Source organism: Oenanthe melanoleuca, chromosome 4 (assembly GCF_029582105.1).
Source record: "Oenanthe melanoleuca isolate GR-GAL-2019-014 chromosome 4, OMel1.0, whole genome shotgun sequence".
Classification (NCBI taxonomy): domain Eukaryota; kingdom Metazoa; phylum Chordata; class Aves; order Passeriformes; family Muscicapidae; genus Oenanthe; species Oenanthe melanoleuca.
Genome location: NC_079337.1, coordinates 61,239,745 through 61,267,674, shown reverse-complemented (window position 1 = coordinate 61,267,674; position 27,930 = coordinate 61,239,745). Strand labels below are relative to the sequence as shown.

The following is a 27,930-nucleotide window of genomic DNA, read 5'->3' as shown; positions in this document are numbered from 1 at the left end:
ATTAACTAGGCAGGCCTAGCCTCAAAGCCTTAGCCCATGTACCTTCCAAAAGCTGGGTATGAAATTTTTACCTTGAAGTGAAGTGAATAACAAGAGCCCCCTTTGACTTGGAAGAGGACCAGCATATCACTCTAAATAAATATGTGTTTTTTTCAATTGTTTAGCACAATTTAATGTTAATCTAGTGCTAAATTAGTGCAAATCTAGTCTTGCTGGAAGAAAAGAATAGGCCATGACTCCCAAGAAACTGAATTCATTAAGAAGGGCTGATCTGATCACTAGAAAGCAGATCAGTAGAAAACTAACCTCATGAACAAGGTAGATAAAAGACATTTCCAAAGTATAAACAAAACTACATTTACACTAAATTTGTTGAAAGGAAAAGCAAAAGTAACCAGCACCCATAGGTATTCAAATTTAGGATGATTACTCTAAAATCAGATCAACTCATATCTTAAGAGGCAAAGTTCTGCATCTTTCATATGACAACCTGAGGGCTCTGCTTTATATTGTTACTTCAAGCTGTAATTCAATTTTAGTGTCCCATTCTCACTAGATATTTTGCTCAAGTTAAACAATTCTTTAGAAAAAGCTAGAAATATCAGTTAAAACTCAAATGTTGGTGATATTCAGAAGAGTGAGACAGTGGGATATAAAAGGTGTTAATCCACCCTTTTTGAATCTGAATTATTCCTCAGGGTGGTTATTTTACCCTCAAAGTTCACACATTAAAAACATGAATGCAAACTACCATAAAATACTGAAATCAATACAATTTCAGGTCACTCTGTTTTTAGGAAAATATCTAAATTGTGCAGGAGTCATGACCTGGAGATTTCTAAAAATGCCTTTTATGTGATATTTATCTACCCAGACAATGATGAAAAAGACAATGATGTAGCAACACAACCTTGCTACTTTTAGCCAAACCACCACAGGCAATGGAAATCAAGATATTGAGCACAAGAAACCCAAGGAGATACCCAACAAAATCCTGGAAACTTTTAACCCACAGCAACTCAATATTCATGCTATAATATAAGCTCTACCAGAGCAATCCCTTTTCTCTGCTGGGGGATGACAAACAAGAACATGATAAATGTTGCCTGAAAACCCTGACTATCTTTCTCAAAAAAGCTATTCTGGCTAGTTCTGGTATTAAGAAGAATCTGTCACAAACATTTTTAATTCAATTTAAGATGATGAAGGGACTGGAGCACTGCTCCTGTGAGAAAAGTCAAGAGAGCTGGGACTGCTCATCCTGAAGAAGAGAGCAAGGACACGTCAACATCTGTAAATATGTAAAGAGAGAGCATAAAGGATGGAGACAGGCTTTTCCAGAGGCTCCCAGTGTCAGGGCCAGAGGCAATGGGCACAAACATAGGAGGCTCCCTCTGAACACCTGGAAACACTTGTTTACTGTGAGGGTGACTGAGCACTGGCACAGCTTGCCCAGAGACACAGTGGAATCTCCAGCTTTGGAGATGCACAAAAGCCATCTGGAGATGATTCTGGGCAACTGACTCTAGATGTGCCTGTTTGAGCAGTGGGATTGGACCAGCTGACTTCCAGAGATCCCTTTCAACCTCAGCCATTCTGTGATTCTGTCGTTTAGGTGAGGAAAAAAATGCATAAAGACAGAAGACAAATATAATGATCCTTTCTGATATTTTCTCTGCAGACATGGCAAAATTAACAAGAAAATTATACCTACTAGTAGGACATAATGTGGCATTTAATTTTGCAGTTAAGTGTTATTAAAATTATAAAACACAATAAAAAAATACAATACTGTAATTCTGGAAAGTTATTTTCTTATAGCCATCCAAACTAAACCAAAAAGTTACCTTAAAACAGATGCAATATTTTCTAGTCCCTAAACAAAAAATCAGCCAAGGTATGAATTTTCTGAAACAGTAACTGGATTTCACCTTGAGGCAGTTACTGCCATTAAGAGCATTCTGGCACCAACAAGGATTGCATTTACAAAAGCTGTATGAAAGCACTCAAACCAAGTTTTGGTGAATCTCACTAAAAAGCTTTTCTAACAAATCTTTTCTTTTTATTCTTTGAAGCCATAATACCTTTACAACAACAATTCAGGATACCTGATGTTGTTCTCATGAGATAAAAGGACAAAAAGGAGAAAAACAGACTAAAACAACATGATCATTATCGTGAACATTCTCTACTATCAGGTTTACTCAAGTTTCTTCCTACAGAAGAACTGGACTTCAGGAAAGGCCAGAAACTGGAAGAATCCTATACAAACTCTTAACTGATAGTTATGACATTTCCATTCCCAGGTATCTAAAATTTTAAATATTTTTTAATGAAAAACACAAAAGTACCTTTTCTAGAGAAAATACTACTACTGATGAAAATACTTTCAACTGATGAAAGTGGATTTTTCAGCTCATTTCAGGAATTCCAAGAAGAGCATCCACAGAAGCAAGACTTACAGGAATGTGACTTATCATGCTTAGCAGTTAGCAGGAAGACTAAGAGACAAGCTCCTCTAGGAGAAAAGTCACACTAAAAACTAGCTACAGATGCTCCAGACTATCTCCTGCAGAAGTGTCTTTCACTTCCTCGATGTGGGAAGCAGACAAGCCTCACTAGGCTAAAGTTAGCCTTTGAATAGCTTGGCAATACCTCTTCCCTTAGAAAACGGAGGCAGTGTTCCTCCCTCTCTGCAACTCTTGTATGCCTACATAACTGCAAATACTCTCAGACTATTTGCAAATGGAGAAGACAGAAAAAGTCAATGTAGCTTTATTTTAAAGCTTTATGGTTTTGGAAAATCAGACTATTCAAGGTGTGCTCTATGACAGCAGCACACAGATGTTGAAGAGAAGACTGGCAGAAGCAGCAACAGCCCTGGCTGCTCTGCCCATGTGTCAGCATCTCCAAAGAAACCACCTGCAAAATTTTCAATTCTTCATTCCTTCATCAACTTACAGGCACCTTCTGGAAACATCTACAACAATAACATATAAGAATAAACAGCTAAATTCTGGACTTCAGTTACTTTCATTATAGAGAAGAAACCATAACCATCTCTTGAGAGAAAACCTCCTTTAGAGACTTCTCTAAAAACAGCCTAAAACCTACCCAACCTCTCATGAAAAGGAAACTTTTCCAGATGCCTCAAAATGACATTTTAGAAGCCAAACCAGACCAAAACCTAAATCAGCAAATGCAGCTATATTCCAGAGTCCAAGCTTCTGTGCAAAAAAGTTATTTTCCCAGATGAATTTTCCCCACCAAAACTGATGATTCCTTATGCTCATCATAAAAAAGCCACCCACACCATGCACCCACACATAAACCTGCCAAGAAGTCTTAGAATGAAACAAAATAAACATTTTTCAAGGTGTATGGTCCAATAAATAAGTATCAGTCACTGAACATGAAAAGTTAACTGTCAAAACCTGTCCTTCCTCAAAAAAAAAGATTAGGGGAAAGAAGAAACAGTCTTGTTATTTTCTGACTTGTTTAAAAAATGAAAAGAAAATATATTAACTTCACTGCCTCATTCAATAGCTTTAGTCACACCACATGTATTTAGGTTCTCTCTCAGATCTTTGTTCATGTTCTGCTTTTGACCTAAAGCAATTTCATTCAATATGGTTGAAAATGTGAGTTTTTTAACTGCGCTTTGTAAGAAGTTCATGAAACCACAGGCTTGGAAATGTTCATTTCCTCAATATTACAAAAGATTCTACTTCACTGATGAACTTTATTGAGTTGCTGTTGCCAAGAGTAATCCCACTCCTCCCAATCCTCCACCCCCAGCCCTGCATACCTGGCTGGCTACCACTCAGTGGATGACTACAGCTCATCTGGCCTTTCACTGTCAAATTGATTTAATCAGCAAATGTGGGGGGAGAAGCTTTCCAAGGGGCAGAAAGAAGAGTGGGAAAGAGTTCAGCTCTCCTTTCAAATGTCCAAACTGCTTTCTTCTAGGCTGAGTCAGCTCACAAGGGCTCCAACAAATGTCACAGCCAAAGCTGGAGGAGGAGTGGGAAAGAGGCCAGAAATGGTCACAGTGATGTCACTGGCTTAGATTGGTATTGGGAGTTGGAAGGGAACTGGTTACAAAGGCAGAGTAATAGGTTGTCCAAAGAGATGGAGGAAACAACTTTTGCCAAATTTGAATAGGTCAGCAACAGGCCCTTGCACCACAGGAGCAACAGTGCCTCCTGAGCACTGCCAGCAGGGAGAGGGAGCTAAGCCTGCCTTTCCAGTCAGGACTAGGGAGGCATGGAGTGCTGGGTCCAGCTCTGGACCCCCTAGTAAAGGAACAGCATGGACATAATGGAGATAGTTTATCCAAGGCTGATGATTCTGGCCTAGAAACATCTGTCATGCTAGGACAGAAGTAGAACAGTTCAGTCTGGAGAAAGCTCAGAGTGGATCTTATCAATGTATATAAATATCTAATGGGAAGGTGGAAAGAACACTCAGAGGGGTGACACCTAGTTAGAGCAAAAGAGCCAGTAGATACAAACTGAAATATGAGAGATTTCATCTAAACATCAGGAAACGTGTTTTTACTCTAAAGGTGACTGAGCATTGTCACAGGCTGCTCAGAAGGGTTGTGGAGTCTCCTTCTTTAGAGGAATTTGGAACCTGACCAGACACAGTCCTGAGAAGCCAAGAGGCATGGACAGGTCTCTTTCAACCTCACCCTCTGCTCAGTTCTGTGATTATCACAACTACACATCATCTATCATGTACAAAAAGCTATGATAGTAGCACCCAAAACAAGCTTATTCTTCACAGACAAAGAATTCCTATATGCTTCATTAGTTATCTTTACAAAATCCTGAATGAATCCTTTAAACACATTGAAGGAACAGAAAGAAGGCTTGACATGATCCTGGTATAAATACTATGACTGATTTAGGTAAGAAATTATAGACAAAAATTAAATCACTGTCATAAATTAAGAAGAGCATTCACCTACAAAAACAACTCACATGTTCATGGTTCAGCTGTGTAATCTCTCATGCCTAACCACACTCTTGTGCAAACTACTGCAGCTCAAACTCAGGAGGTTCAGATGATTGAACAGCAAATTAGAAGAAACCCAAACATTTGCAAAAAGGCCACAGGATTGGAAATACATTCAGTCACATGCTTTCCCAACCTGCCCTGAACCAATATCCCAGCATGACACCAGCAATTAGCCAGCTGCTGAACACGGAGCTGTGACGTGACTCATAGGTCACCAAATCCTGGCAGCTTGAGATCACAAGGCAGTAAACTGGCAGTTCAAAAGGGAATACTTCTTAAGCTTTTCTCCTCAGTTTGTTAAATAGCATTATAACTTGCCTGTCACACAGATCTAATTCTCACACCATTCCCACTGGACATGCTATTCTTTACTTCTTAGTCTGAACTTCAGTGAACCTACTGGAACTGCTGAGAGTTTTGTTTTCAGGAGAGGTGCAATAGGGTAACAAATACAAAAGGTCTACAACATGCTAATTAATTCTTTTCCCTACGGATCTATTACTGTACTTTGATGGGCCTAGAGAGCAGCATAAAGCACCTGGATACTTAATTTTTCTTTTTGAATATTCATTCCATTAATCTATCACCAGAAATGTTGAAAGCTCATTTAAATATTATTATGAGGCTGCAGAGGGTGCTCCAACACCACTTAATAGACAGTTTCTATTCAATCCCCATATTCCTCAGCAAATTCCTCACTGAAACAATTAGGATTTCAAAATAATTTTGAAGGCTGGTTAAGAATAGACTTCCCTTAACACCTTGTTTTATCCAGAGAGAAAAGCGATCTGAATCACAAAAGAAATTCTCCTCCCCCCCACCAGCACAAGGTGTTATCAGTGGAAATAACATCAGGAATGCAGCCCTTCTCCATCACATTGCCTTTTTCCTGCACCTAATTGCTCCACATGGATCTAATGGACTGGGGAAAGCAGGCACATAGAGAAACACATTATGTAACATCATCCTCCATATTGCTTTTAAGTTGCTTAAGCAAATAACCTCCCTAGAAGCAACTTCTGCTGCTTTAAGAGATTCTCCTTAAGAACCGCAGAACTTTCAGCTCTTTTTGTGATCACTTTGCTTCTCAGCCCAGAATGCAGTGACTTGTGCAGGTTCTTTACTGGAGAGGAGGCAGGAATCTACAAAGTAAGAGTACCTCTACTTCTGTATCCCAGATATTTTTTATTTAGCTGTGCAGAAGTTTTATTTGCTACCTTTCAAGTAAACAAAGTGCAAGTAAAGAAAAAAAAAAAGAAAAAATGCTTTTGGTTAAAATTAACAAGGATTTGTATTTTCCTCTTTCTTACAGTTTTTAAAATCTCATTACAGTATGCACACAGTGAAAAATATTACAGTATCTGACAATACTGTCATTCCAATATATTAATTCTGAGCCAGCTGATGAAAATTAAATAGAGGAAACATTTTCAAAGCTTTAAATTTTTTTAATGTTTAAATAGTGTAATTAGCTGATCTTTTTACTCTACTGGTCCCAAGCCCAAAATTACCAAGCTTTAGGTTTGACAATTCATATATGGAACTTGAAACAGAGAACTGATATGCCAAATTCACAGTACAGAATTCACCAAATACCTTCACAGCACTTTTTGGTAAGAACAGCTATCTCAAAGCACCATGCAGGTCAAGAATGGAAACCCTGTCCTTTGCACAGTTCACTGCCTTGCCTCACTACTTCTGGAGAGGTTTGCCTCCAACACATGCTATCTGTGTCTCTGCCACTGCAAGATTACTAGCATTAACATTTTATACAAAGTCTGCACCTTAATGTCACCTAAAAATAACTTTGGGTGAGCCTATTTTATGCTAAAGAATTGCATCAGAAGTCCAACTCTCAGTCCCACATGACTTCACCAAGGTTTCAGAGTGGCCTCTGCATTACAGAAATTAACACCTTCCATACAAAACAAAGAGCAATAGAAATGGTGCAATTTGGATTGAGATTCCATTTTACCAGTATTTATATTATGAGTCGAACATAAGACATGACCTCTAAAGACACTGAAGATGCAACCCCATAGCTGGTACAAGGTAGTACAAAGACCATCCTGCCACCAAAAGAGGAGTTGTGCTGCCCCTGTCCCCAATTAAGCTGGTAACTGAGCCTGTAAAACTATATTAACAAAGCCAGGAAGTTCCCACCCGTGCTAGAAAGATGATTCAATGCAAGACACAGCTACACAATTTTCAACACCAACATCAGGGAGGCAAGACAGGAGCACATGGCTGGCAAGCTGAAAAACCAGCTGAGCACCAGCAGCATTTCTGCATTTTTGTTACTGTCCTGGTTGACTTAAAATTCACAAGGGGAGTGCACAAACAATTCTTGATGAGAGTCAGGTATCCTGGACACTGGAGACAGGTGAATATGTCTCTCTTTGCTCTGCAGAGATCACTGCTGCACTAATACATTTGACCATATCTTATTTTACAGAAGACTTCAGTCATTGCAATAGAAAAGTTGCCTAATAAGCAGTAAAAGAAGGGATAATTAACAGTGTGTAGTAACAGGGTTCAAGTAACCAGACTGCAATCGAGTAACTAAAATCCACATCCTATCATCAGAGTGTCGCAAACAGGTTCCAAGGTTAAAATTAGTCCTTACTGATAAAATTTTTATCCAACACTGTAAAGCCTATTTACATAACAGGTACCAGCATTTAGTATCTAATTCCTGTTTTCAGTACATCAGCAACTTGATTTCACAAAAAGCAAACAAATTATAAAATCTGGAAGTCAAAGGGCCCACCTCAGTTCAGGACTCACACCTTCCAAATTACAAAACTGTTTTAGTGGAAGGAAACTTTTTTTCCCCCCTCAGAAGTTTTGCAAGTCCATATACACTAGAAATGCTACCACGAGACAGAGATGAGAAAGAACTAACTGGAGGGATGGTTAGTGAGGCATCATTTTAACCATGACTAATTAACAGCTGAAAATCACCATTACCTATCTCCCATATGTTCTCATTTGTAAGCAAGAGTTGGACACTAAATCTAAGCATATGGCAACAGTAAGTTGCACTCCAATCTTTGAATAGCAAAGTACATACAATCTGGTCTATTGCTTCAGCTGTAAAATGATATTGCAGGGTAATCTAAAAGGAAAAATCATCTCATAAAAAGCACTAGATAGAAAGAAGTGGCAAATTAGGAATTAAATGGTTGAGAAACCTCCAAATAGAGCTTTTCTGGCTAGTTTGGCTATTGACCTACATTTAGGGCACCAAATAACCTCTTCTCACCTTCATGCCTCAGACCTCCATTTCAGAAATAACAAGTATGACTATTTGTATTGAAAGATGCACAGATGATACACAAGTTTTGGATCTCACACAACATGCAGGCACATGTGGATATATATAGAAAGAGAAATAATTATAAAAAGAGCTGGAACCAACCTCTCAACATTTTACTGCTTGACCTGACTGATAACAAATGACTCTGGGCTTAAACAAAAATTGTACTTCTCTTTCCTACAGTAAAACTAATGTTTCCAGGAGAAAGGTTGCCACCTATTAACTCTTCAGGATTACTCAGGAATTGTTCTTGATGAGTCTTACATAGCATATGATTTCTAACAAAGTATGAATTTCTACCAGACACCTTTCTTTCTAAATTAATCAAAAAGCTAGTCAAGCTGTACAAATACACAAGTCAAATGACATCATAAAATAGACAACCTCATTGTTTCAAATGGGAAATAAACATGAGGCACCTACAATTCACCAACATCAATTTGTTAACATCAGAATAGCAGATTATATATCCATGAAGACAGATATACATACATTACACCAAGAAATTAACAGAACATGTATAATACAGAGCAAAACATGGTGTTAATGTTTTCATACTGAAAAGCATATTTTCTAAGGATTTTATTCATTTTTGGAAAAAATGCATCCCAGTTCTATATCTAAAAACACTTCAAAATTCAGAAGTAAGAGTTATTTTAACATTAACTTATTGGTTTATTGTATCAATTATACACAGGACTGTCTACTAGGAAACTGCCAAATAGTAACTCTCAAATTTCAATAGAAAAAGAAATAAATTGAAAAACAGTTACAACCTAAGACTAGGCTTCCTGAAATAAACACTTTCAAAGGAAATAGTGTGGCAAATTAATTGAGAAAATATAACTTTAAAAATAACTGGACAAAAAAATTAAATTGTCAACTCTAAAATAAAGATAAATGCCTAAATGCCCAATACAAAGCCTTGCTTCCCTGTCTCTTCTAGTGAGAGAAGTGAAGAGAAAAAAGCCTACTGCCTTTCTACTTCAGTCCCTGTCTTCCTACTGTCACCACTACTATCAGGTCTAGTATTTGTCAAGTATCCTGACTGAATTCAAGAAGGAAAAAAATTTATAGCAGGTATGCAATTACGCACAAAATCCCACTGAAAAATCTAGGTGGAAGTAATGCTAGGGAAACAGAAGACATTGCAAGCAGTAAACAAAACTTTTGGACACAAGAGTATGATAGAGCCTAGGGGAAAAAATTTAAAAGAAACCAACAAAATTAAAAAAAAAAAAACAAACACAAACAGCAAAGCAAGCAAAGAAACAGCCACTAAGACCAGTCTTACTGAAAATGAGAATACTTGCAGTGGATAGCAGTTGGATATAATATTCTCTTCAAATACACTTAGTCAGCTGCTTCAACAAAACCATTAGCAAAGAAATTATCAAAATACAATAAAAATACCAAAGACTACATTGTACTAACTCCTCCTTATTTCATAAAGGCTTCTATCCATCTTGAACCATAAAATGACATGAATTCCATCAAGATATTTCTGCTGTTGACTGGATCAGATGTACTGGTTCAGCTTTACAAAAAATACTTAGGAAAAAAATATTAAATGTTTAGCAATGCAGAAATACATTCTTTGTATATGCATCTTAAAAATAAAGTAAAAAGCAGGCAGTGCTTTAAGAGGATTTGGAGGGTTTTACAGAAGAATGCTGGTATGTTCTCATTTGTACATTAAGAGCACACAAACTTCAATAACTGGACCAAGACAGAAGGGTAAAATTTCTGCCTAGAGATTGGTGCTTACACAAGGAGAATTAGAGACATTATTCTGACAGCCCACACCATTCATAAAAAAGTTTATTAGATGACAAACATCCCAAAGCCATTTATAGACAAACACTCAAGACCCCTTCAAGCCCAGCTCCTGTCTTGGGAGGAAACAATAACGTGAAAAAACATGGGCTTTTGAACATCTGATTAACTTCAGAATGTCAGGAAATGTTTCCTACATTAAAAGGCTACAAAGGAAGGTGAGAATTAGAAGAATGCAAAGCAGAAATGCAGAACACCCTGAACATCCGGTTAGTTTAGCCTCAGCCACCTATAATTCTCAGAGATCAAAGTGCCACTTGATGACAGGAATTAACACATTCCAGCATAAACATCACCCTAATTTAAATTAACCTGTGTTCCATTTCAAAATAAAGAGCAGGCATTTTGAAATAAAAAGGAGAGTCATCCTCCCTTTTTCCTCTCTCAAACTATTTTTCTTACATTTCTATGCCAAGTCTTTTCTTTGAACCCATCTTCTCCACCTGTCTCCTCCAGTTTCTTTTCCCCCATTTGCTTCCTTTTCATTCCTTCACTCAGAATGGTGTACCCAGTACTGATGTGATGCCCACTCTTACATTATTCATTCTGAATGACTACCAAGTATGAGGAAAGACCCTACAAGAGAAGAAAAATAAGCTTATGGCCTACTGAGCAAAGCAGAGGCACAATTCGGCTCCTGTTGATCAGCTTCTCAGGGCATCTTATTCCTAAAAAGTATCAAAAACAATAACTGAGGGAGGAGTGGGTGGTGAATGCAGGGGGACCACAGGAAGAAACAGTATCTTGACCAGGAAGGTCAAGAGGAATTGTCAGGCTAGAAGCCTAAACAGTAAAAGCCACAGACTACTGGAGTGACAGGCAGCAAAATCCTACAGGCTGCAGAGTAGAACAGACAGACAGGATGTAGTAAGTCTGACCCACGGCATCAAAACAAATAAATAAGAGCAAGACCTTGCAGCCACACCAGCAAAGTACACTGAACCAGAAATGCTTAATATTTAAATTTTCCAAACATTCTATGTCCCAAATAAACTTATTCTTTGCTATACCCTAAATCTAGACTTCTAGAAAATGCATTACAGCTTTTGCCACCCTCCTGTTTTCAAGCAGCAGGCAGCTGACACTGCCTCAAAGGAAAACTGTATCCTATTACACTGAGCTGACCACCAGACCCGGGCTAAGTGCTCTGCTTTAGCTGACTTAGGGACAGCTCGAGTTTATAGGATTCAAGAGCCTCAGCTAGCATGGAATGCAGCAGTTCACTTCCTGGATGGAAACAGGGGACATATGGCCATTACACCACTTAGCCCAGCTTGTCATTTGAGATACAATAAATTGCTGGAATACTGTGTACTTTCAAGATGAAAACAAAGACTCAGCTGAGAAACAGGTAAGACAGACTTGAATTTAGCATCATCCTCCAGTAAAACAAGCAGGAGAAACTTGCTCTTTCACATGCACTAGGAAGGTAGGTCAGTCTTCAAATGTGAGCCAAATAAACAAACACAGCCTTCAATTAATTTATTTTTAACACCAATATTTAAAAATAGTTTTACTGAATTAATTTAAGTCAATGTTGCCAATATAACTGCCAGGAAAGTAGATCATCATAACTATTAAAGCAGTTAAATGAAGCACATCAGAAGGCTTTGCACTGCTTATTCCTCAGTTAGTTCAGCAAGAAAATGTTCTACTGTAGTCCAGTGCTGAGGATATTCTTAGTGGAAGTTTTTTGTCATTCTCCTAAAAGAGCCTAGGACAAATGTATTGTGATTTCTACGGAGTAATTTTTTCTAAATTCTGTTAAGTTCCATCACACTGTGGGAGAAGAGCAACAGAATCTAAACATCCAAATCAGGTTTCCTAGATAAACACCAGAAGACGAGTCTGCAGGACAAGGAGCACATTAGGTCACACCACTGGCTGTTTGAAAAAGCTTCTAAAGAAAATGTTTACTTCACTGGAATCAAACTCAGCTTTAAGCACTGAGAAGCTAGCAGTCATTATGGAGACCAGAAATACAAATGAATTGAAAAATTATTACTCATTTAAAAGAAACAACTTCATGATCTTTTGAATTATAAGATATTATATTATCTGTAGCTCAACAAATTCCTATGCTGCAGACCATCAAATTTTAAAGGAAGTCCAGAGGATATACAAGCTTCTATTCATCTCTTCTTTGTCCCTAAGTATCTGTTACAGGACAGAGAAAGAGAGAACCACCAGACATCACACCAGGCTAGATGCACCTTTAATCTGATCTATTATGATTCTGCTCACAGCAATCTGCATCAAAAAATAATTTCACAAGGTACAAATACATTTCACATCAGAGCAATTAAAAACAAACAAGCAGCTCTCTTAGACAATTGTAATCGTGGCCTCCTTCCCTTGTTCAGCTACAGGTAAACCAAGGCTAAGAAACAATATGACTGCAGGTAATTGTCTTGATTTAGCTGCACTGCTACAATACATCAGCAAAGAATTATTAGCTCCCACACTTGTGTTCAAACCACTAGATGGTGCTTCTAAAATGAAGCAATTCAATATGCAAAACTCTGAATAATGCATGATGATTTATAAGTTGTCTTCCTCAGGATTGTTATCAATAACACTGATTAATGTAGTTAAATAGCTGCAGCCTCCGATCAGAGAGGGGCAACAAGAATAATTACACAGATAAGAAAGATCAAAGAGCTGATCATTAGAACAGTGACTTTTCAAAAATCCAGTAACAGCTGTTTTCTAAAGTAAGAAAAACTCTTGAATCTTCTGTCTTGAAGTCATTAGTTGCTAATATAAATATTACTCTAAATAATAAATTTTTCTTCACAAACTGCTGTGCCCAAAGGTTTTGAATACTGTATGGCACCAGTCAAATGAAAATAAGTTATATAACATATAGATATATGTAAGTCATAAATAGCATTTACCTGTTCTTTCACTATTCATTTTAAGAACTTTTCCCAAGAATAAACTCACTCTAATTTTCTTCTCTGAAAAGCAAACCTTTCACTTTTAAGATATGGAAATCATAGCTAAAATAAGATGCTAGGTGCTTTCCATCTATCACTGGGAAATCATCCTTCCTTTTTCATTCACTTCCCCAAAACTAGTATCAATAGTTGCTTGGCAATTCCAGCAGTTTTGTCCTTTTTCATTTCTGACCATTTCCATCCATTTAAATGCTGCTCAAAATAATTCTCTCTTCCTGCATCTAATTCTACTGACCCAATTTTAAAAATGCTTTTTGCATTATGTTAAGCACAGTTAACTGTGTACTTTTTTACTACCTTCCATTCTTCTAACAAACTTCCATTCATATTGAAAATCTTTTTTTCTACTTACAATTTTTTTTCCGACAAAAAAATCCTGCAAATGTGTTTCTCCTCTTACTGCTGAAAAACCAAATCAGCTATTTCCTATTGTATTTCCCATCTTTTACTTTTTGGAGCCAGCTCTGCCACTAAGCAACCCTGACAAGGCTGTTGAGAAAGATTAGTTTTTGTGAAGTTCTTGATGTTCAACATCCACCTAGGACTTTTTTTTTCTTTTAACACTTCTCCTTGTGCAAAGTAATACAGAACCCCCCAGAAGTTATTTGGCTATTTTTGAGTTTTGCCACTGGCTCTCACATTTCTACTTTAGGTGACTGCTCTAGATTCACAAGGCATACTCTCTTCATCTCGCTTGCGTGTTCCAAGTTACCCTTTTACTATCTATTAAGCCTTTTTTTTCTTAATTAACTTACCTTTGCTGTTCCAAGTTCTTTAACAATTATCAGTAGCAACAATTATTACTAGGTATGGCTTACTTTCATGGAAATACAGCTAAGAAGATCCTTTAAAAAGCAAGAAAAGGGCATTATGCACATAGAAACAAGCCTTCTCCAAGTACCTGCCATTCCACTTATCCCTAAATGCTACTTCTGATCACAGAGCACCACTGCAGACACACATTAACAGGCAAGCAAGGACCTCTCAAAGATGTATCTGCTAATCCAGCTGCAGAAAGTAATTATCAGATTTAAGAAAGCCATGAACAGTATTTCAGAACACAGGGGAAGAAAGTAGCTACAACTCTCAGCATCTCAAGCATTCCCAGGGGAGAAGATGCACAGCCTGTGAAGGGTGTGAAAGAGCTGTGCTGAGTACCCACTTGTCACTAAGTGTGCACTCCCAGCTACAAGTTGGGGCCATTTCCATAAACCCAGCTTCACATCCCCATGGGAGTTTAGACAGCCTTTATTTAAAACAGGCACTGAGGGCACAGCTGCACTTCGGTAAGTCTTAGAGGAAAGGGTTGGTAAAAAACGCACCTACAAAACCTCTAGACTATGCATCCTTTAACTGAGGCAAAGCATTCACAAAGCAATAGCTTTACTACCAACGACTAAAAATTTTTACTGCATTACAGAAACATAAATTTTTTACCTTAACTGCTAGAAGTCTATATTTACTATGTGAAAGAAACTAGGAGCAAAAAAAAAAAAAAAAAAAAAAAAAAAAAAAAAAAAAAAAACAAACCAAAAAAAACATAGATAAACACAAAGTAAGCAGTATTTTTAAAATAAAAATATAAAAAATAAACACACTGAAGATGCATGTTTAGTTTTCAGTCTGTTATGCTAAACAGATTAAAAACATTCAAGTTGTGGTTAGAGACAGACTTTTTTTCCCATCAAACAAAATAGCTCTTTCAAAGTATCAATAAACATGAGCTCAATTCAAAGCAAGTACCTCTGTGAGCTAGTTACCCACGCATTTTTCAAGCTAGGCTTCAGACTTAAGCAGCAGCATTCACAGAAATTATTCTGAATTCTTTGGATATCAAATCCATTTCAAATCTTTGCAAAACCAGTCCAGTTTGGTATTTTTGCTGGACGCTCAGATCTGCCTGGGAGCAGGTTCTGACTGGACACCTGTAGAATGCTCCAGCAGCAGATGGTGCAAGATCAGAAATTCCCTGAAGAGGCAGGGAACATTTCTATTATATCTGTGCATTCAGACAAGTATCTTGATTTAGATGGGATCATTCTTTTGTCTCAGGAAGGTGGATGCCTGGGAACCCTGCAGAGTCCTAAGGAGGTCAAAGAGAGTAACTATTGTTCCACCAATATGCTACAATTTAAGAACATTACTGCTTCAAATTACCCCTCTTAAAAAGTGATCAAAAGCAACACCATCCTCCCTTCAAACACTTAAAAATGCATGGAATCCACAGTCCCCAAAAGCAAAACATATTACAGACAACGTTTTAAAAATTAAACAACAATCAATGTGGCACAGGAGGCTGGAAACAAAATCTTGTCTCTGCTGTGTCTCCAATACATCAGTTAAAATCTGCCTCCTAGCAGCTCTACAGATCACGTCACTGCTATTTATTTCATTCTCTGGTTACCTCTACCACTGGCATTTGATCTGGTTTATTAAAATCTGGCATATCAGCATACCTGAGGAACAGAGCTGGGCAGGAAGAGCACTGACTGAACAAGGATCCAGGGAAGTCGTGCTGTTCTCGTGACATGCTCACAACATTAGTCAAGACTCTCCACTTCCTACACCCACATTTTCTCTCCCATTCTTGGTATGTTCAAACACATGCAGCAGTTACCAAGTAACTTGGCTCGATGCAGGTCCTGCATCTTGCAGTAACTGATGATTACCCTAAGAGTTTTGTGATTCTCCCTTGTTACACACTCTTCTATTTCATTACCTTATCCTCACCATTTAAAAAGATGAAGCTCAATTAATTTACATATTCTGGGGCTGTGTTTTTTCAGGGATGAATTATGAAATAGTTCCCTTAGGATTAAGCTAAACCATATATTCAGGTTTCTGAGCAGGCTGTACTATGAATTTGCTACACTCTGATGTCATCCCACCCCTCACCTCCAAAAGTACCTCTGAATGGCCATTAAAGCTCTGGCCAAATATCCAGTGGTATTTAAATCTGCTGCTATGCAGCAGTACTATTATATGGCAGTAGGACTTGGAATACTTCAGAAGAAGAATTCTCCATCACTGGGAGCAGCAAAACCTAACTGATAAAAATGCACCTGGCAACAATAGTACCTAAAAGAGGGTTACAAGTAACGTAGATCCTGAGAGCCCCCACCCAAATAAATATTCAGGAAAGTCCTCTTCAAAATGCATTGCATTCCAAACAGACCCTGGAACCCACTGACCTTACGAGAAGGAATCTTTGCAAATTCCTTTAAATAGAAAAGCAAGTAATACAACCAGGAAAGGTACAGTCCCTGTATGTGAGATCCTGTCTCACCTTCTATAAAAGAAGTGCTATTCAAACTTCTGTATATTTAATGACACGATCCACACCCACTCAACAGACACACCAGGAAAAGTGCCTTTTTCTGAAGCTCTTACAATTCCCCAGGAAGCCATTCTGAATACCAGAACAAAAATGATGTTGTAGGCTACTGAAACTAAGAAAAACTGTTGGGAAAGAAGATATAAATATACAACAAAAAGCAGTGGTGCTGGTTTTAAACCAACAGCAGCAACAGGTGTTCCTGATTTGAGGCCCCCTATCATGCAACAGGCTTGAAAGCTCCTTCACCCCAGAGAAGTGCCACAGAACTTTAAGTATAGATTGTTTGATACAGACCCTGAATGCCAAACACACGCTTTACAACAGAGATAGTATATTAAAAAACAAGTCTTATCACAAAAAGATAAAATCTCTATTAGAAAAAAAAGCAATGTGAAGTCTAATGAGTTTTGTTTAAAAAAAGTGACAGAAGATATATTCACAATGATTTATTCTGCATTTAAGATTAACAGTATTTCTTTTTGTTCATTAACTATTCTTTCTTTAGTTTTTCCCTTGTAGAAAATATACAAAAATAAGAAAATTCAATTAAAGTTATCTATAACTCGTTACTGTATTTTCAATTACTAAATCTATACATTATCTCCCTTGCAGCTATTAGCAGCAATATCTGACAGCTATGTGTTCCTCAGCAGTACTCAAGAGTTATGACTGCATGTTAAATCCATAAAGCCATCATAATATAAACTTTTATTTTGCAGCATCACCTCAGCCTTGTATTTTTCCCCACTGGAACACACTGGCCATAATTCGGCCAAAAGAACTGAGCACATGGAAGGTTTACAAACTGAGAACCCACACCATAACTGATAGCAAAGCACAGGAAAAAACAACAGGAACCAAAATTAAATCAAATACTTCAGAAAGTGAGTAACTATACCGACTGCTGTGATGCCTGCACAAGAAAAAGATGCTATAGGTGCTCAAAAGCAGTAATGTCCTTGATTTACGATCCGAACACCACATGCCAGACAAGATCACTCTCCAGACAGTTGTTACTTAACTCGTGCCAGAAGATAATTTCATTGCAAAGCAAACCGCGATTCTTGGATTCCTTCCAAGAATTTCAAAGCGAGAAGTGCACAAAATACACACCTACAGAGCACCTTCCAATAAATCTCCTAACTTGCGAAGTTTCCAGGTGTACACACGCAGCGTTAACAGCACAAGAGGAGCGCCCGAACATCTCCGCGGTCCGGGCTCTGCGCAGCCCGCAGCGCGCCGGGAGCGCTGCCCGGGCTCGGCCGGGCACAGCCGCCAGCTCCGCAGCCGCTCCGCGGGCTCCGCGGGGCCGGGCAGAGCCCCGAGCCCGCCCCGGGCCGCGCTCGCCCGGCTCGGAGCAGCCCCGCGGCTCCGGCTCTGCTTTGTCATCCCCCGCCGCAGCGGGCGCCGCGCTCCGCGCCGCCGGAGCCGCTCCCGCACCCGCGCTCCGACCGCTGCCGCCGGCACCGTGCGAGCGCCCGCGGGCTCCGCTCGCCCCTCACGGCGCCTCACGGCCGCGGAGCGACCCGCGGCTGCGCGCCGGGATCCGCCGGGAACCGCGTCCCGACTTCTACCCGCGGCGTGACGCCGAACCCGGGCAGCGGCGGCTCCTCGCAACTTGCCTTGGGTTTGTACAGCCACTTTCTGAACCTGTTCATCATCACCGCGGCCGCTGACACCCCGCCGCCGCCGCTGCCACGGGGGCTGCCGGCTCCCCACCCGCGCCGCTCAGAGGATCGAGGCGAGCCGTGCCTCTCTCTGGGAAGCTGTGCCCCTCTCCAGGCTGTGTTCTCCCGCTGCTCCGCCGCCTCCTCCCACGGAGCGGCCGCCGGGCGCTCCCGTCAGCGCAGGGACCGTCCGGCGGCTCCGCGCGCTCCGCGCCGCCCCGACCGCCCCCAAAACATTGCGCGGCCGGCGGCAGCGCCACGCCCCCGCGCATGCGCGACACCGCCCCCGCTCCCTCCCCTCCCCACCCAATCGGGTGGCGGCCCCGGGCGGGCCCGTGCAATCGCCCCGCCCACCCGGCTGCTCATTTGCGTAACACGCGCAGGGGGCGGGGAGACTGCGTGCCGCGCAATCCACGCCCCAGCGACCGCCTTGTTGCAGTGGATGCCGGGAGTTGTAGTTTTTCGCGGGTCGCGCTGCGCGAGTCCGCTCGGGGATCGCAGGCTCTGCCTGCCCCCGCCAGCGCTGCCCGTGCCCCGGAAACCGACGGGTCCCCGACCTCTGTCTGCCCGTGAGTGAAAACACCGGGCGGGCTAGGAATTAGCTCCGTGGCAACGGTTTCAAACAACCGTCGCCATCTTGTTTCTTATCTCGTGTAGTTCCGGGTCCCCGGTCGCACCGTTTCGCAACACTGAGGCGGGCTCGCAGCAGGACTACAGCTCCCAGCAGCCCTCGCGCTCCTTGGCAACGGTGCGTGAGGGGTCCCTGCGGCTGGAGGGGCCGGCCGGGACACGGACGGCACGATCGCCGGGAGCAGCCGGGAGCGGGAGCGGCGGTGCGAGGCAGGTGTGACCGTACGTGACACCTCCGGAGTAAAAACCGGTTGCAATTCCCCATGTGTGAAAGTGGCGGGTGCCCTGGGCAGGCTCGTGACTCCTTCGTTCCTTAAGTACAATCACAGAATCACAGACAGGTTTGGGTTGGGAGGAACCTTAAAGTTCCTCTATTTCCGACGGCCCAGCCCTGGGCAGGGGCACCTTTCACTATCCCAGGCTGCTCAGAGCCCCATCCAGCCCTGAGCACTGCAGGGCACCCACAAATTCTCTGGGCAACCTGTGCCAGGGCCTCACCACCCTCACAGAGAAGAATATCTCCCTAATATCTAATCTAAACCTACCGTCTTTCAGTGTTCTTATTTATTAGGTGTTTATAACTACAATAGAAAACATCAAGGGGGCCTGTATTGCACTGAGGACAGGATTGCTGGGCTTTGCTCCCTAAAATTTGGGGCAGTAGCCGGCCTTGGTGTCCATTTGCTAACTGATCTCATAAACAATATAAATAATGCAACTTATTTGCAGAAGAAGAAATACAATAAGTATTTAATTGTAAAGTTCTACAAGGTAAGAGATAAAAAATAACCATGCCATGTTAAGGAAAACACTTACAATAGGTATGAAAAACATTTACATACATCAAAATTAAAATTAAGATCCTCAAAGTGAACATTTTCCATCTGATCTGTCTGAATTTTGCAGGGAGGCTTAGTTCAGCTCTTTTTGAGAAGGACACCTTTCATTAGAGGATATGCAATCACAGTTTTTCTGGGTCAGGAACCTAGGAGCAGATGTAAAACCTGAAAGAACCTTTCAGGTCATTGAAAGCAATTCCTGCAATTGTGGCCACTCTTATCTTATGTAATTGCTTTCAAAATATCTCAAAGCTCCACCATAAAATAAGGTTAAATCAGGTTCTCACCTCCTTTAACTGAAATCTACAGCTGAAAAAGGAAGAAAATTTTTGCCATTTTATACACAATATAAATGTATATAATTTTTATACATTGTAACTGGAGTAACTGTGTGGAAATAAGGGTGCATATCATACCAAAAGCATTTTATTCCTGATGAGTATGTTTTAAAACATTGACAATAATAAAAGCAGCTACTTTAATTAGAAGTGAGGGTATTTCTATTAAGAAACCCTGTGTCTTCAGAGATCTGAAGGCATTACTACACATCTTAGTTACACACATTTCAGTTTTTGGGTTAATGATTGTTATTTGGGGGGAGGGGTGGTTATCGGATCATGAGAGCTCAAATTTCTTACTGGTATGCCAGAAGAAAAAGCTTTTGTTACTGGTAGAGTTATTGGAGCCTGGATTATGATTCAGTCTGGAGTACAGAGATATTTCTCTCTCACTTATCTGAAATCCCTTGGCAGGTTCTTACCTGACAAACAAATGATTCTCAGAGGAGTGGAGTAACAGTGATTCCCTTGAACAATGGTGCCTCTTTCTGTATTTGTCATCCCTTGTCATGATCCAACCCTGTTTAGCTAGACTTTTTTTTTCTTTCTTTTTTTTTTTTAATTTGGACATTTATATCTTGATCGTAACAGGTACCTAAATGACTGTATTGAACATAATCACAGACAAAGTATTTTTTTTTGGTGCTTTGAAATTAGTAATGAAAAGTGCTATTTAGGCAATTATTGAGTAAGATGGTGCTGAAAGGCAGAGCACAATACCACTGTGTCTGGAAATGTTATCATAATATTTAAAAGCAAGAGTTGAATTATGTTTACCACAGTGGGAATGAATCATCTGGATTAGGCATTCTTTTCTGAGGATAATATATAAAACACAAGAACTAAACACATTTTTATTTTCACCATGGAAAGTTACTTTTGTGCTATTTTTTTTCCTATTGCTAAACCAGATTAATAACTTTCAGGCCTGATAATTGCTGTCATTGGTCTTTCATACACAACGTGTGTGTAGGAACAAATGCATTATAGATCTTGTCATCTGAACATTAAAATCAAGATAACAAGTCCTACACATTCTCAGACATATGGGTAAGATTTCATTTGAGATAGAAAAATCCAGTCATTTCACAAGCAAAGCTTCAAACATAAACACTCAACTGCTGTGCCTTCACTGTTAGCAGTGGCCCAGACCACTGAAGTGCTGTGATCATGGCCCAGCCTGCTGACCAACAGTCACTGCTTCCTTAGAATTCCTCTCTGTTCCTCTTCTTTTGTTGCTTTTGAAAAACAGGCTGTTGACAGCAACATGTGATGAGATTTAAATCAAAATTTTGTTTTCTGATGCATCTCACTGGGAAGAGCAGTGTGTTAAATAGGACCTGTATGCACACAGGCAAAAATCCATGCTTTTCTCTATATTATCTTTAATTATATTTTGTCAAATAACGTGGTGCAGGAGCCATTTTTCCTAAAGGTATTTTGAGATGTTTACAGTATGTAATTATTTCTATTTTCTTGACGTTTGTGCTGTATTTTCATTTCTCCTGTCAGCTGTTTTGAGTAACTGTGATTTTGAAAGCTTGACCTAAATGTTCTTTTCTACATTTCTGCTGTGTAACTTCTGTATGAGCCTATCACCATGCATTATGCCTCGACTGAAGGAGGTATGAAAAAGTAATGATTTCCTGTATTTATAGGATTCTCCATGGTGAAGATGGTCAGCCATAGAGAACTTATTGAACTAATAGTGCAACTGCTTAACAAGTTTAACCCTGAAAATCAGAGCATGGAGGATTTCGTGGATGAATCAGCTGTGATGTTGCAGGTATATTAAGTTTTGATTGATCTTACACAGTTTACCTTGTTACTGTGTGATTTTTAAATGCAAAGGTGTCTGTTTTCTAACATGTTGTTGTAACTTTCATTGATTTCCCTTACAGTGACATTTTTTCATTTATGAGTAGAGCCCAAATTTTTTTATGATTATCACCAGAAAAAGCAATGCAGTAAAGATCAGAGGGGTTGAAAAACTGCTTGGATAGCAACAAGAGGGGGGGAAAAAAAAGCAACAACCTTCTAAAATTTGATGAGACAGTGATAGGGAAAACTTCTGTTCCACTTCTGACTAAGCTGTTTTGTAGATTCTTATTCTTTTCTTCCTTCCAAGTAGAATTTTCTGACAGCAGCACCTATTTGTATGTACAAATGCAGTTTAGAAGCTGTCATAGGATCAAATATTCTTGCTTTGAGGACATAAGTGACCACCAGAACAGTGGAATAGAAGGACAGTGACAATAAATCAGCTAGCAGATTCTAATTTAATACTGAAAGTAACCAGACCGTGATTTTCCAATTTGTATCTGTTCTGGCTGAAACAGTTCCCATCCTTTCGTGATCATAGTCTGTCACCTCTTCCCATCTCTTTGTCCTCAGTGTCACCCTGACTTGTGCTGAGGCAGCTAGTGGATTGAATGAGCTTTAGCAAATCACTAAGGGAAGACAGTAATATTGTTTAGACTGCTATTGTCTGTGTGTGCCATGTGTTATCAAATGGCATTGTTGTAGCCCTGATTCCACACTGCCACGTGGCTCCAGGACTCATTTCCCCTGTGACAATAAGGTATAAACCACTGCCATTCCAGTCAGATAGTCTTTTGCATTGATTTTGCATAAATACAAATGACCAAAAGAATATAAAACTGTGGAGGTGTGATAAGAAAGTCAGGGGCTGAGCAGTGGCTTCATACCATTCCTCGGGTGCTTGCCTTCCAAGCAGTTGCCAGTCAGGCCCCTTTTTTCTGACCCTGCTCTCCTGCCTTGTAGTACTGACATAACTCTTTGTGTATTCATACCCTGAATTACATCAGGCAACTGATCCTGTTTCAAAAAAATTTTCACTGGGCAGAGAGCAGGTAAATTCAGTTACCACTGCTGCCAAAATAAAGAATTATAAAAATGAGTCTTCAGATCATTGTTCTTCTCAGCTCAGGAAAGGTGATACGAAAAAAAAATAAGCAGTAACTCCATTAGAGAAATATAAATCTAAAGTTTCATAATAAACCCTTTCAGAAGGGGAAGAACAGGGAGGATAGCTGAGGACAAAGGTAAGACCAAAATCTTTCTCTGGGCTATTTTCAGGTCACCTATTACATAGGATTTGTCAAAGAAAGTAAAAAGTAAAAGCTGTGTTTAAATAAAATTCGGCTTTGTTTCAGTACCAAATGGGTGGTTAAAATTCATCATGAAAAATTCAGTTACTCCTTTCTATTTCTGTTTCATAAGATCCTAAAAATACAGCATTTTTGTACACGAGATTTCCAGGTTGGTAACTTACCAATTAGCTAATATTAACTAATCTATGCAAAAACTTCCTTCAGTTTATATCCTGATTTAACACCCTGACTCTAAATCACAGACTAGATTCATACCTGTTTGTCTCATGCCATTGGCATGACAAATAGCTAATCTCATGTTGTCTACTGACCAGAAAAAAATCAGGAGAGTCAGATTCCAAGGGACCAAATCTAATTACAAGACACAGCTCTATATTTATTTATTTGCTGACTTAGGTGTGCAGTATATCACACTTGACTTCTCTCCAAGTCTTCTGTTCTTTTGAAGTCTTTTAATAGTTTTCCATCCCCTTACAGTGCATTCAGATGTCAACACTGTATGTTTTGTTCATAATGTATATCTTTATTGTATTTGGATGGTTTAGAGTCTTTATGTCTTCTAATCTGAGGTGTCTTGTTTAGTTCTTTGATAACTTGTTGATGGCCTCCATAAAATATCCTCCTTAGCCTATTGTTCACCTGTCTGGGGATGTTCCTGGTGAAACGAACAATTTTGGGCTAGATTATTTCCCTCAAAATAAAAGCACAGTACACACAGGTCATTCCAGAACATGTTTGAGGGAGTTTAACACTCCACTGGCAGGGGCTGCAGGAGCCACTGTGGTGCCAGGCTTGTCAAGTGCCAGACCCTCAAAATTAGTACCTCTGACAGCCACACATTGTCACCTGAACTGCCAGGAGCCAAGGACATTTTGCAGAGCAAAACCTCTGTCAGAATAAAGTAGATTTTTAAGAGCAATATAAGTATATGTAGGAAGTGATTGAAATTAAACAAAATTACTTCTTTGGAAATCTAATAAAGGAAATGAAGAGATGGGTATCCTTGGCTGATCAGAAATGGGGAAGATATCAATAAAGAGTAAGAAATGAAATGCAGAATGGAACTGAGGTGTGAAGCATCTTGACAGGCAGCTTTAGTTTTATGTGCTAGAATCAACTGTGAGATGGTAGGTGGAGTAAGTGGGTCAAATCAATGGACTAGCAGGATGAACTTAACAGTAGCATTCCAGATGGTTGGTTTACTAAGATGGGGTTAGTTAAACCCACAAAAGAGACACTTATTTCAATAAAATAAAAAATTCTGAGACACTACCTTAGAGTTTTAACTAGGAAGTGATAGGAAAATAGTGAAGAAGATGTGCACATAACCTGGTGATGATATCCTGGGAAGTAATCTGCATGAAAAATGACCTCTGGAGTTATGGGCTTGATTGACAGGCAGGGTGGCAATAGAACCAATAAGTGAGGAAAGCAATAGCACGGGAGCGCTGAAGCTTTGTCTTTGCTCTGTTGAAATTAAACTGACAACAACAGGAAGGAAATGTCACCGAGAGAGGTCAGCATCCTAGACTGAAGTTTAGGGTTCTTATTTGTGTACATGATAAATAGGAATATGTTCTGAAAGGAAGCTGGATGCAGTGCTATGAGGGGGAGTCTGGAAGGCACAATCTGTCTTGATCCAGATATTCCTGTCAACCATTTAGCAGAGGCATGAGGCTGTTCTTGTGGGAATCCTTGCAAATTAAAGCAGTAAAAATAGCTGGTGAACTGAGGCACAGGAAAAGCAGCGAAAGTGGACAAACAATTATTTTTTTTAATTAAGGACTTTACAATATGAATGTATAAAAAAAAGGCAAGAGGCAAGAAATAAATTGGGTTGAAGCCATCTGGTTGAAAATATACTTATTTTGCAAATGATAGTAGGAAGGAATTTATAGATTTTCATATTGTCTCTTTTAAGAAGTATACAATCAGTCATTGTTGAATATTCTGATCAAAATCCAACAATTTTTTTTTGGTTTCGCTCTGCTGCTGCAAAGGTGACAACAGTTCAATCTTCAGCAAGATTTAATTTTTAATTCCTAGATACACATAAAGTTTCATAAATAATTAAAACAAAATTCAAAATAAATGATTATGTGAAATAGTATATTTTGGTCTTTCATAAAGACTGTGTAGAAATTTTTATATTTTGACAGTGCACAATGGTTGTACACTGTCAAACACAGTACAATGCACTGTAGAGGTTTGGAATGCTCTGCTAGCCAAATATTGAGTGGATGGCAGAGAAGGATAAACAGAGTTCTGTTCTATGCTCCATCATTTTTCTATCCCTGTCCTTTCTCTTGCCCTCAAGTTTACTTGCCCAGGTTTCTTTATTTAACCTGTCGGAGTTCCGTCTCTTCAAGTGATTGATTCCAGTACTCTTGTCTCTGTGCATCAAGTCCTGCTCACCTCTTTGGTATTGTTCTGCTCATTTCAAAGTTCTTCCACATCCCTCCTGTACCTAAATCAAATGAGAACTATTTCTCTCTCTCTCTTTAAACCGAAGCCCACCAGAGGCAGATGCCACAGAGAAGACAGGTGAGTCAGGCTCTCTTCTATCAGTTTGATCTCCCAGACTGACCCAGCATAGACTGTCCCAGGGTCACCCTGTGTTGTAATGAAAACTCTGCTTGCCTTGGACTGGGCAAGGTAAGGGGACACAGAATCTTCAGAAGAGTTCACTGCTGCAGTTTAAATTCACACAAAACACATGCAAATGGCTCTTTTTCACTTGGCAAAATGAGTATGGATTTTCATAAGAAAACCAAAAGGCCAAAATTTGTAAGGCACTGCTGACCCCTGTGTGCTACTTTGAAAATACATCCCCAGCTGTTTCCCTGCATTTGGTTTGAAACTGCTTAATATTTCAAAATAGTTAGTAAAAACGTGAAAAATTGACAACTTCCTGTCAAAAATCAGTTACATGTATGAGGCCATGTGAGCTGCTCTCGACTTGTTCCTCTCAAATAACATGGGAGGTTATGCATTAACGTCAGCAGAAGCAGAATCAACCTCTAGATTATTATTATTTTAACATCTTAATACATCTTTATAATATTATTTAAATATCAGTATTCCACCTGAGCATATCCTCTCCGTGCAGGAAATCTTGATTCAAGCTTTGAGACAGAAATCCCTTTGGAAAACATTTGGCTGTACAGTCTGCTTCTGAGGATATTCCAGAGGGGCTGCCCAAAGCCAGAAGCATTACCCTGTACATACCTTGGTGTACATGAGAAAAGTAGTTTATTTGTAGGAAATGATGGCATTAGATTCTGCTCTCCAGAGGTTTGTCCTAGCTGTATGTGGGATTTAGCTTTACACAGCCCATTTACAGCAATGGCTGCACTCCTATTCCCTGTGTGCTGCTTTGAAAAAGCACCCATGTTTCCCTACATTTTTGTAATTGAGGTGGATCAAGCAGATACCACATCAAATAACCACTGGGGTACATTTTCCACTTGTTGCACTTTGCAGCCACTCAATGTTTCAATATACAAACAGGAAATCAGAAAATCAGTGCTAAAAAGAAAGTGAGGTTAAAGAAAGGTAAACTATTACTGGGACAGTAGGAACCACTGTATGTATAAAGATAGAATGCTCTTTTGGTGTGATGGAAATGTATAAACAAATTGCTGAGTGCCAGGTACTTGTCAGTGTTTAAAACTAAGGTGTCAAGAGAGAACATGATCTCTTCAGGAAGCAAAAAAGACACATCCAAATCTCAGTTCCTATCTTCCAACTCCTAGTTCAGGCTTCTCTATAAAAGTGAACTTAGGAAAACTTACTGATTATTAGCCTCTTGTTTTAGGGCAAAAGAGATAAAATATGGAAGGATTTTTAATTATTAAATAATGAGAGATGAATAATGCAGTTTCCTCTAACTAGAATGTTTGTTAACAAAGAGGTGTTAAACTCCATATATTTTCTTTCTGCTACATGTAAACTTTACATGATAAAAGGAATTTCTGTTTATTGAATGCTCAGTGAGTGATCAGACTTTATGTTCTTCCAGGAACTTTGAGTTGTAATTTAGTTATTTACAGTCTTCATGTTTATTATACTGTAATTTACAATGCTTATGACATAATATTTATGACTTGTTTTTCACTGCAAATATTTTCAATAAAATCACAGATTCATTAGCAATAAGATAGATGATTCCTAATTGCAACAAACAAACCCTCACCTTCAATCAAAGAATAATATTATTCCCTCAAACCTCCTAAAAACAAATAAGTCTAGTTAAATGCTTTTGCTTCAATATTGTGACCTTGTTGCTATTAAAACAGAGTTCAATATGAATTATCCTGAACAACACATTAACTTAAAATAATTCCTAATTCCATCTCGGATCTTTAGATTATTATATATTCACATTCAAATTTTCATCCATTCCTGTTGTTCTTCATTTGAATGGCCAGATTACTTCTCCTTGTTTATCTTCCTAAATGCTTTTTAATACTCCTTTTATCAGACTGATGCCATCCAGATAATATTTTCATTCTTCTGTACTAAACTCCCTTCCTTTTATTAAGCATTCTTCACTTAACCTATCAGAAATTATCCATATCCAAAGGTGATCTTTCATCCAGTCCATGTTGTACATAAGGATATAATGTTATCAAATCTTTTATAGAAATGGACTGCATCTGTTCATTTTGAAGAAAGATTAAATTTTGTACCTAACTGAAGCATCCCAGGTATTGTTCCTCCTTGTGACTATTAGAATCAAGCTTTGCTATGATAACAAGAGACAGATTTTAACACAGGAGTTACCATGCAGTGTTTGTTCCTTTCTCTATGCAAATAACTCACTTTATTTTCAGTGAAATTATCTGC

The 27,930-nt window shown here is 39.3% G+C and overlaps 2 protein-coding genes across 7 annotated transcripts in view; one reads left to right on the top strand and one right to left on the bottom strand.

Annotated features, from left to right (window-relative positions):
• ZFYVE28 (zinc finger FYVE-type containing 28) overlaps nt 1-18,382 on the bottom strand; it is a 143,192-nt gene extending 124,810 nt beyond the window's left edge. For all 5 annotated transcript variants that reach the window (XM_056490387.1, XM_056490388.1, XM_056490389.1 and 2 more), the window contains exon 1: nt 18,097-18,382. In XM_056490387.1, the coding sequence (XP_056346362.1) occupies nt 18,097-18,135 (39 nt within the window). In that variant the 5' untranslated portion in view covers nt 18,136-18,382. The remainder of the gene's footprint in view (nt 1-18,096) is intronic.
• Nucleotides 18,383-18,555: 173 nt separating this feature from the next.
• Nucleotides 18,556-27,930, top strand: part of CFAP99 (cilia and flagella associated protein 99) — a 54,152-nt gene continuing 44,777 nt past the window's right edge. The window contains exons 1-3 of one of the 2 annotated variants that reach the window (XM_056490401.1): nt 18,556-18,710; nt 18,799-18,981; nt 21,607-21,734. In XM_056490401.1, coding sequence (XP_056346376.1) covers nt 18,584-18,710; nt 18,799-18,981; nt 21,607-21,734 — 438 coding nt within the window. In that variant the 5' untranslated portion in view covers nt 18,556-18,583. Of the gene's footprint in view, nt 18,711-18,798; nt 18,994-21,606; nt 21,735-27,930 lie in introns of those variants that run through there. The other variant, XM_056490402.1, reaches the window with a different exon arrangement.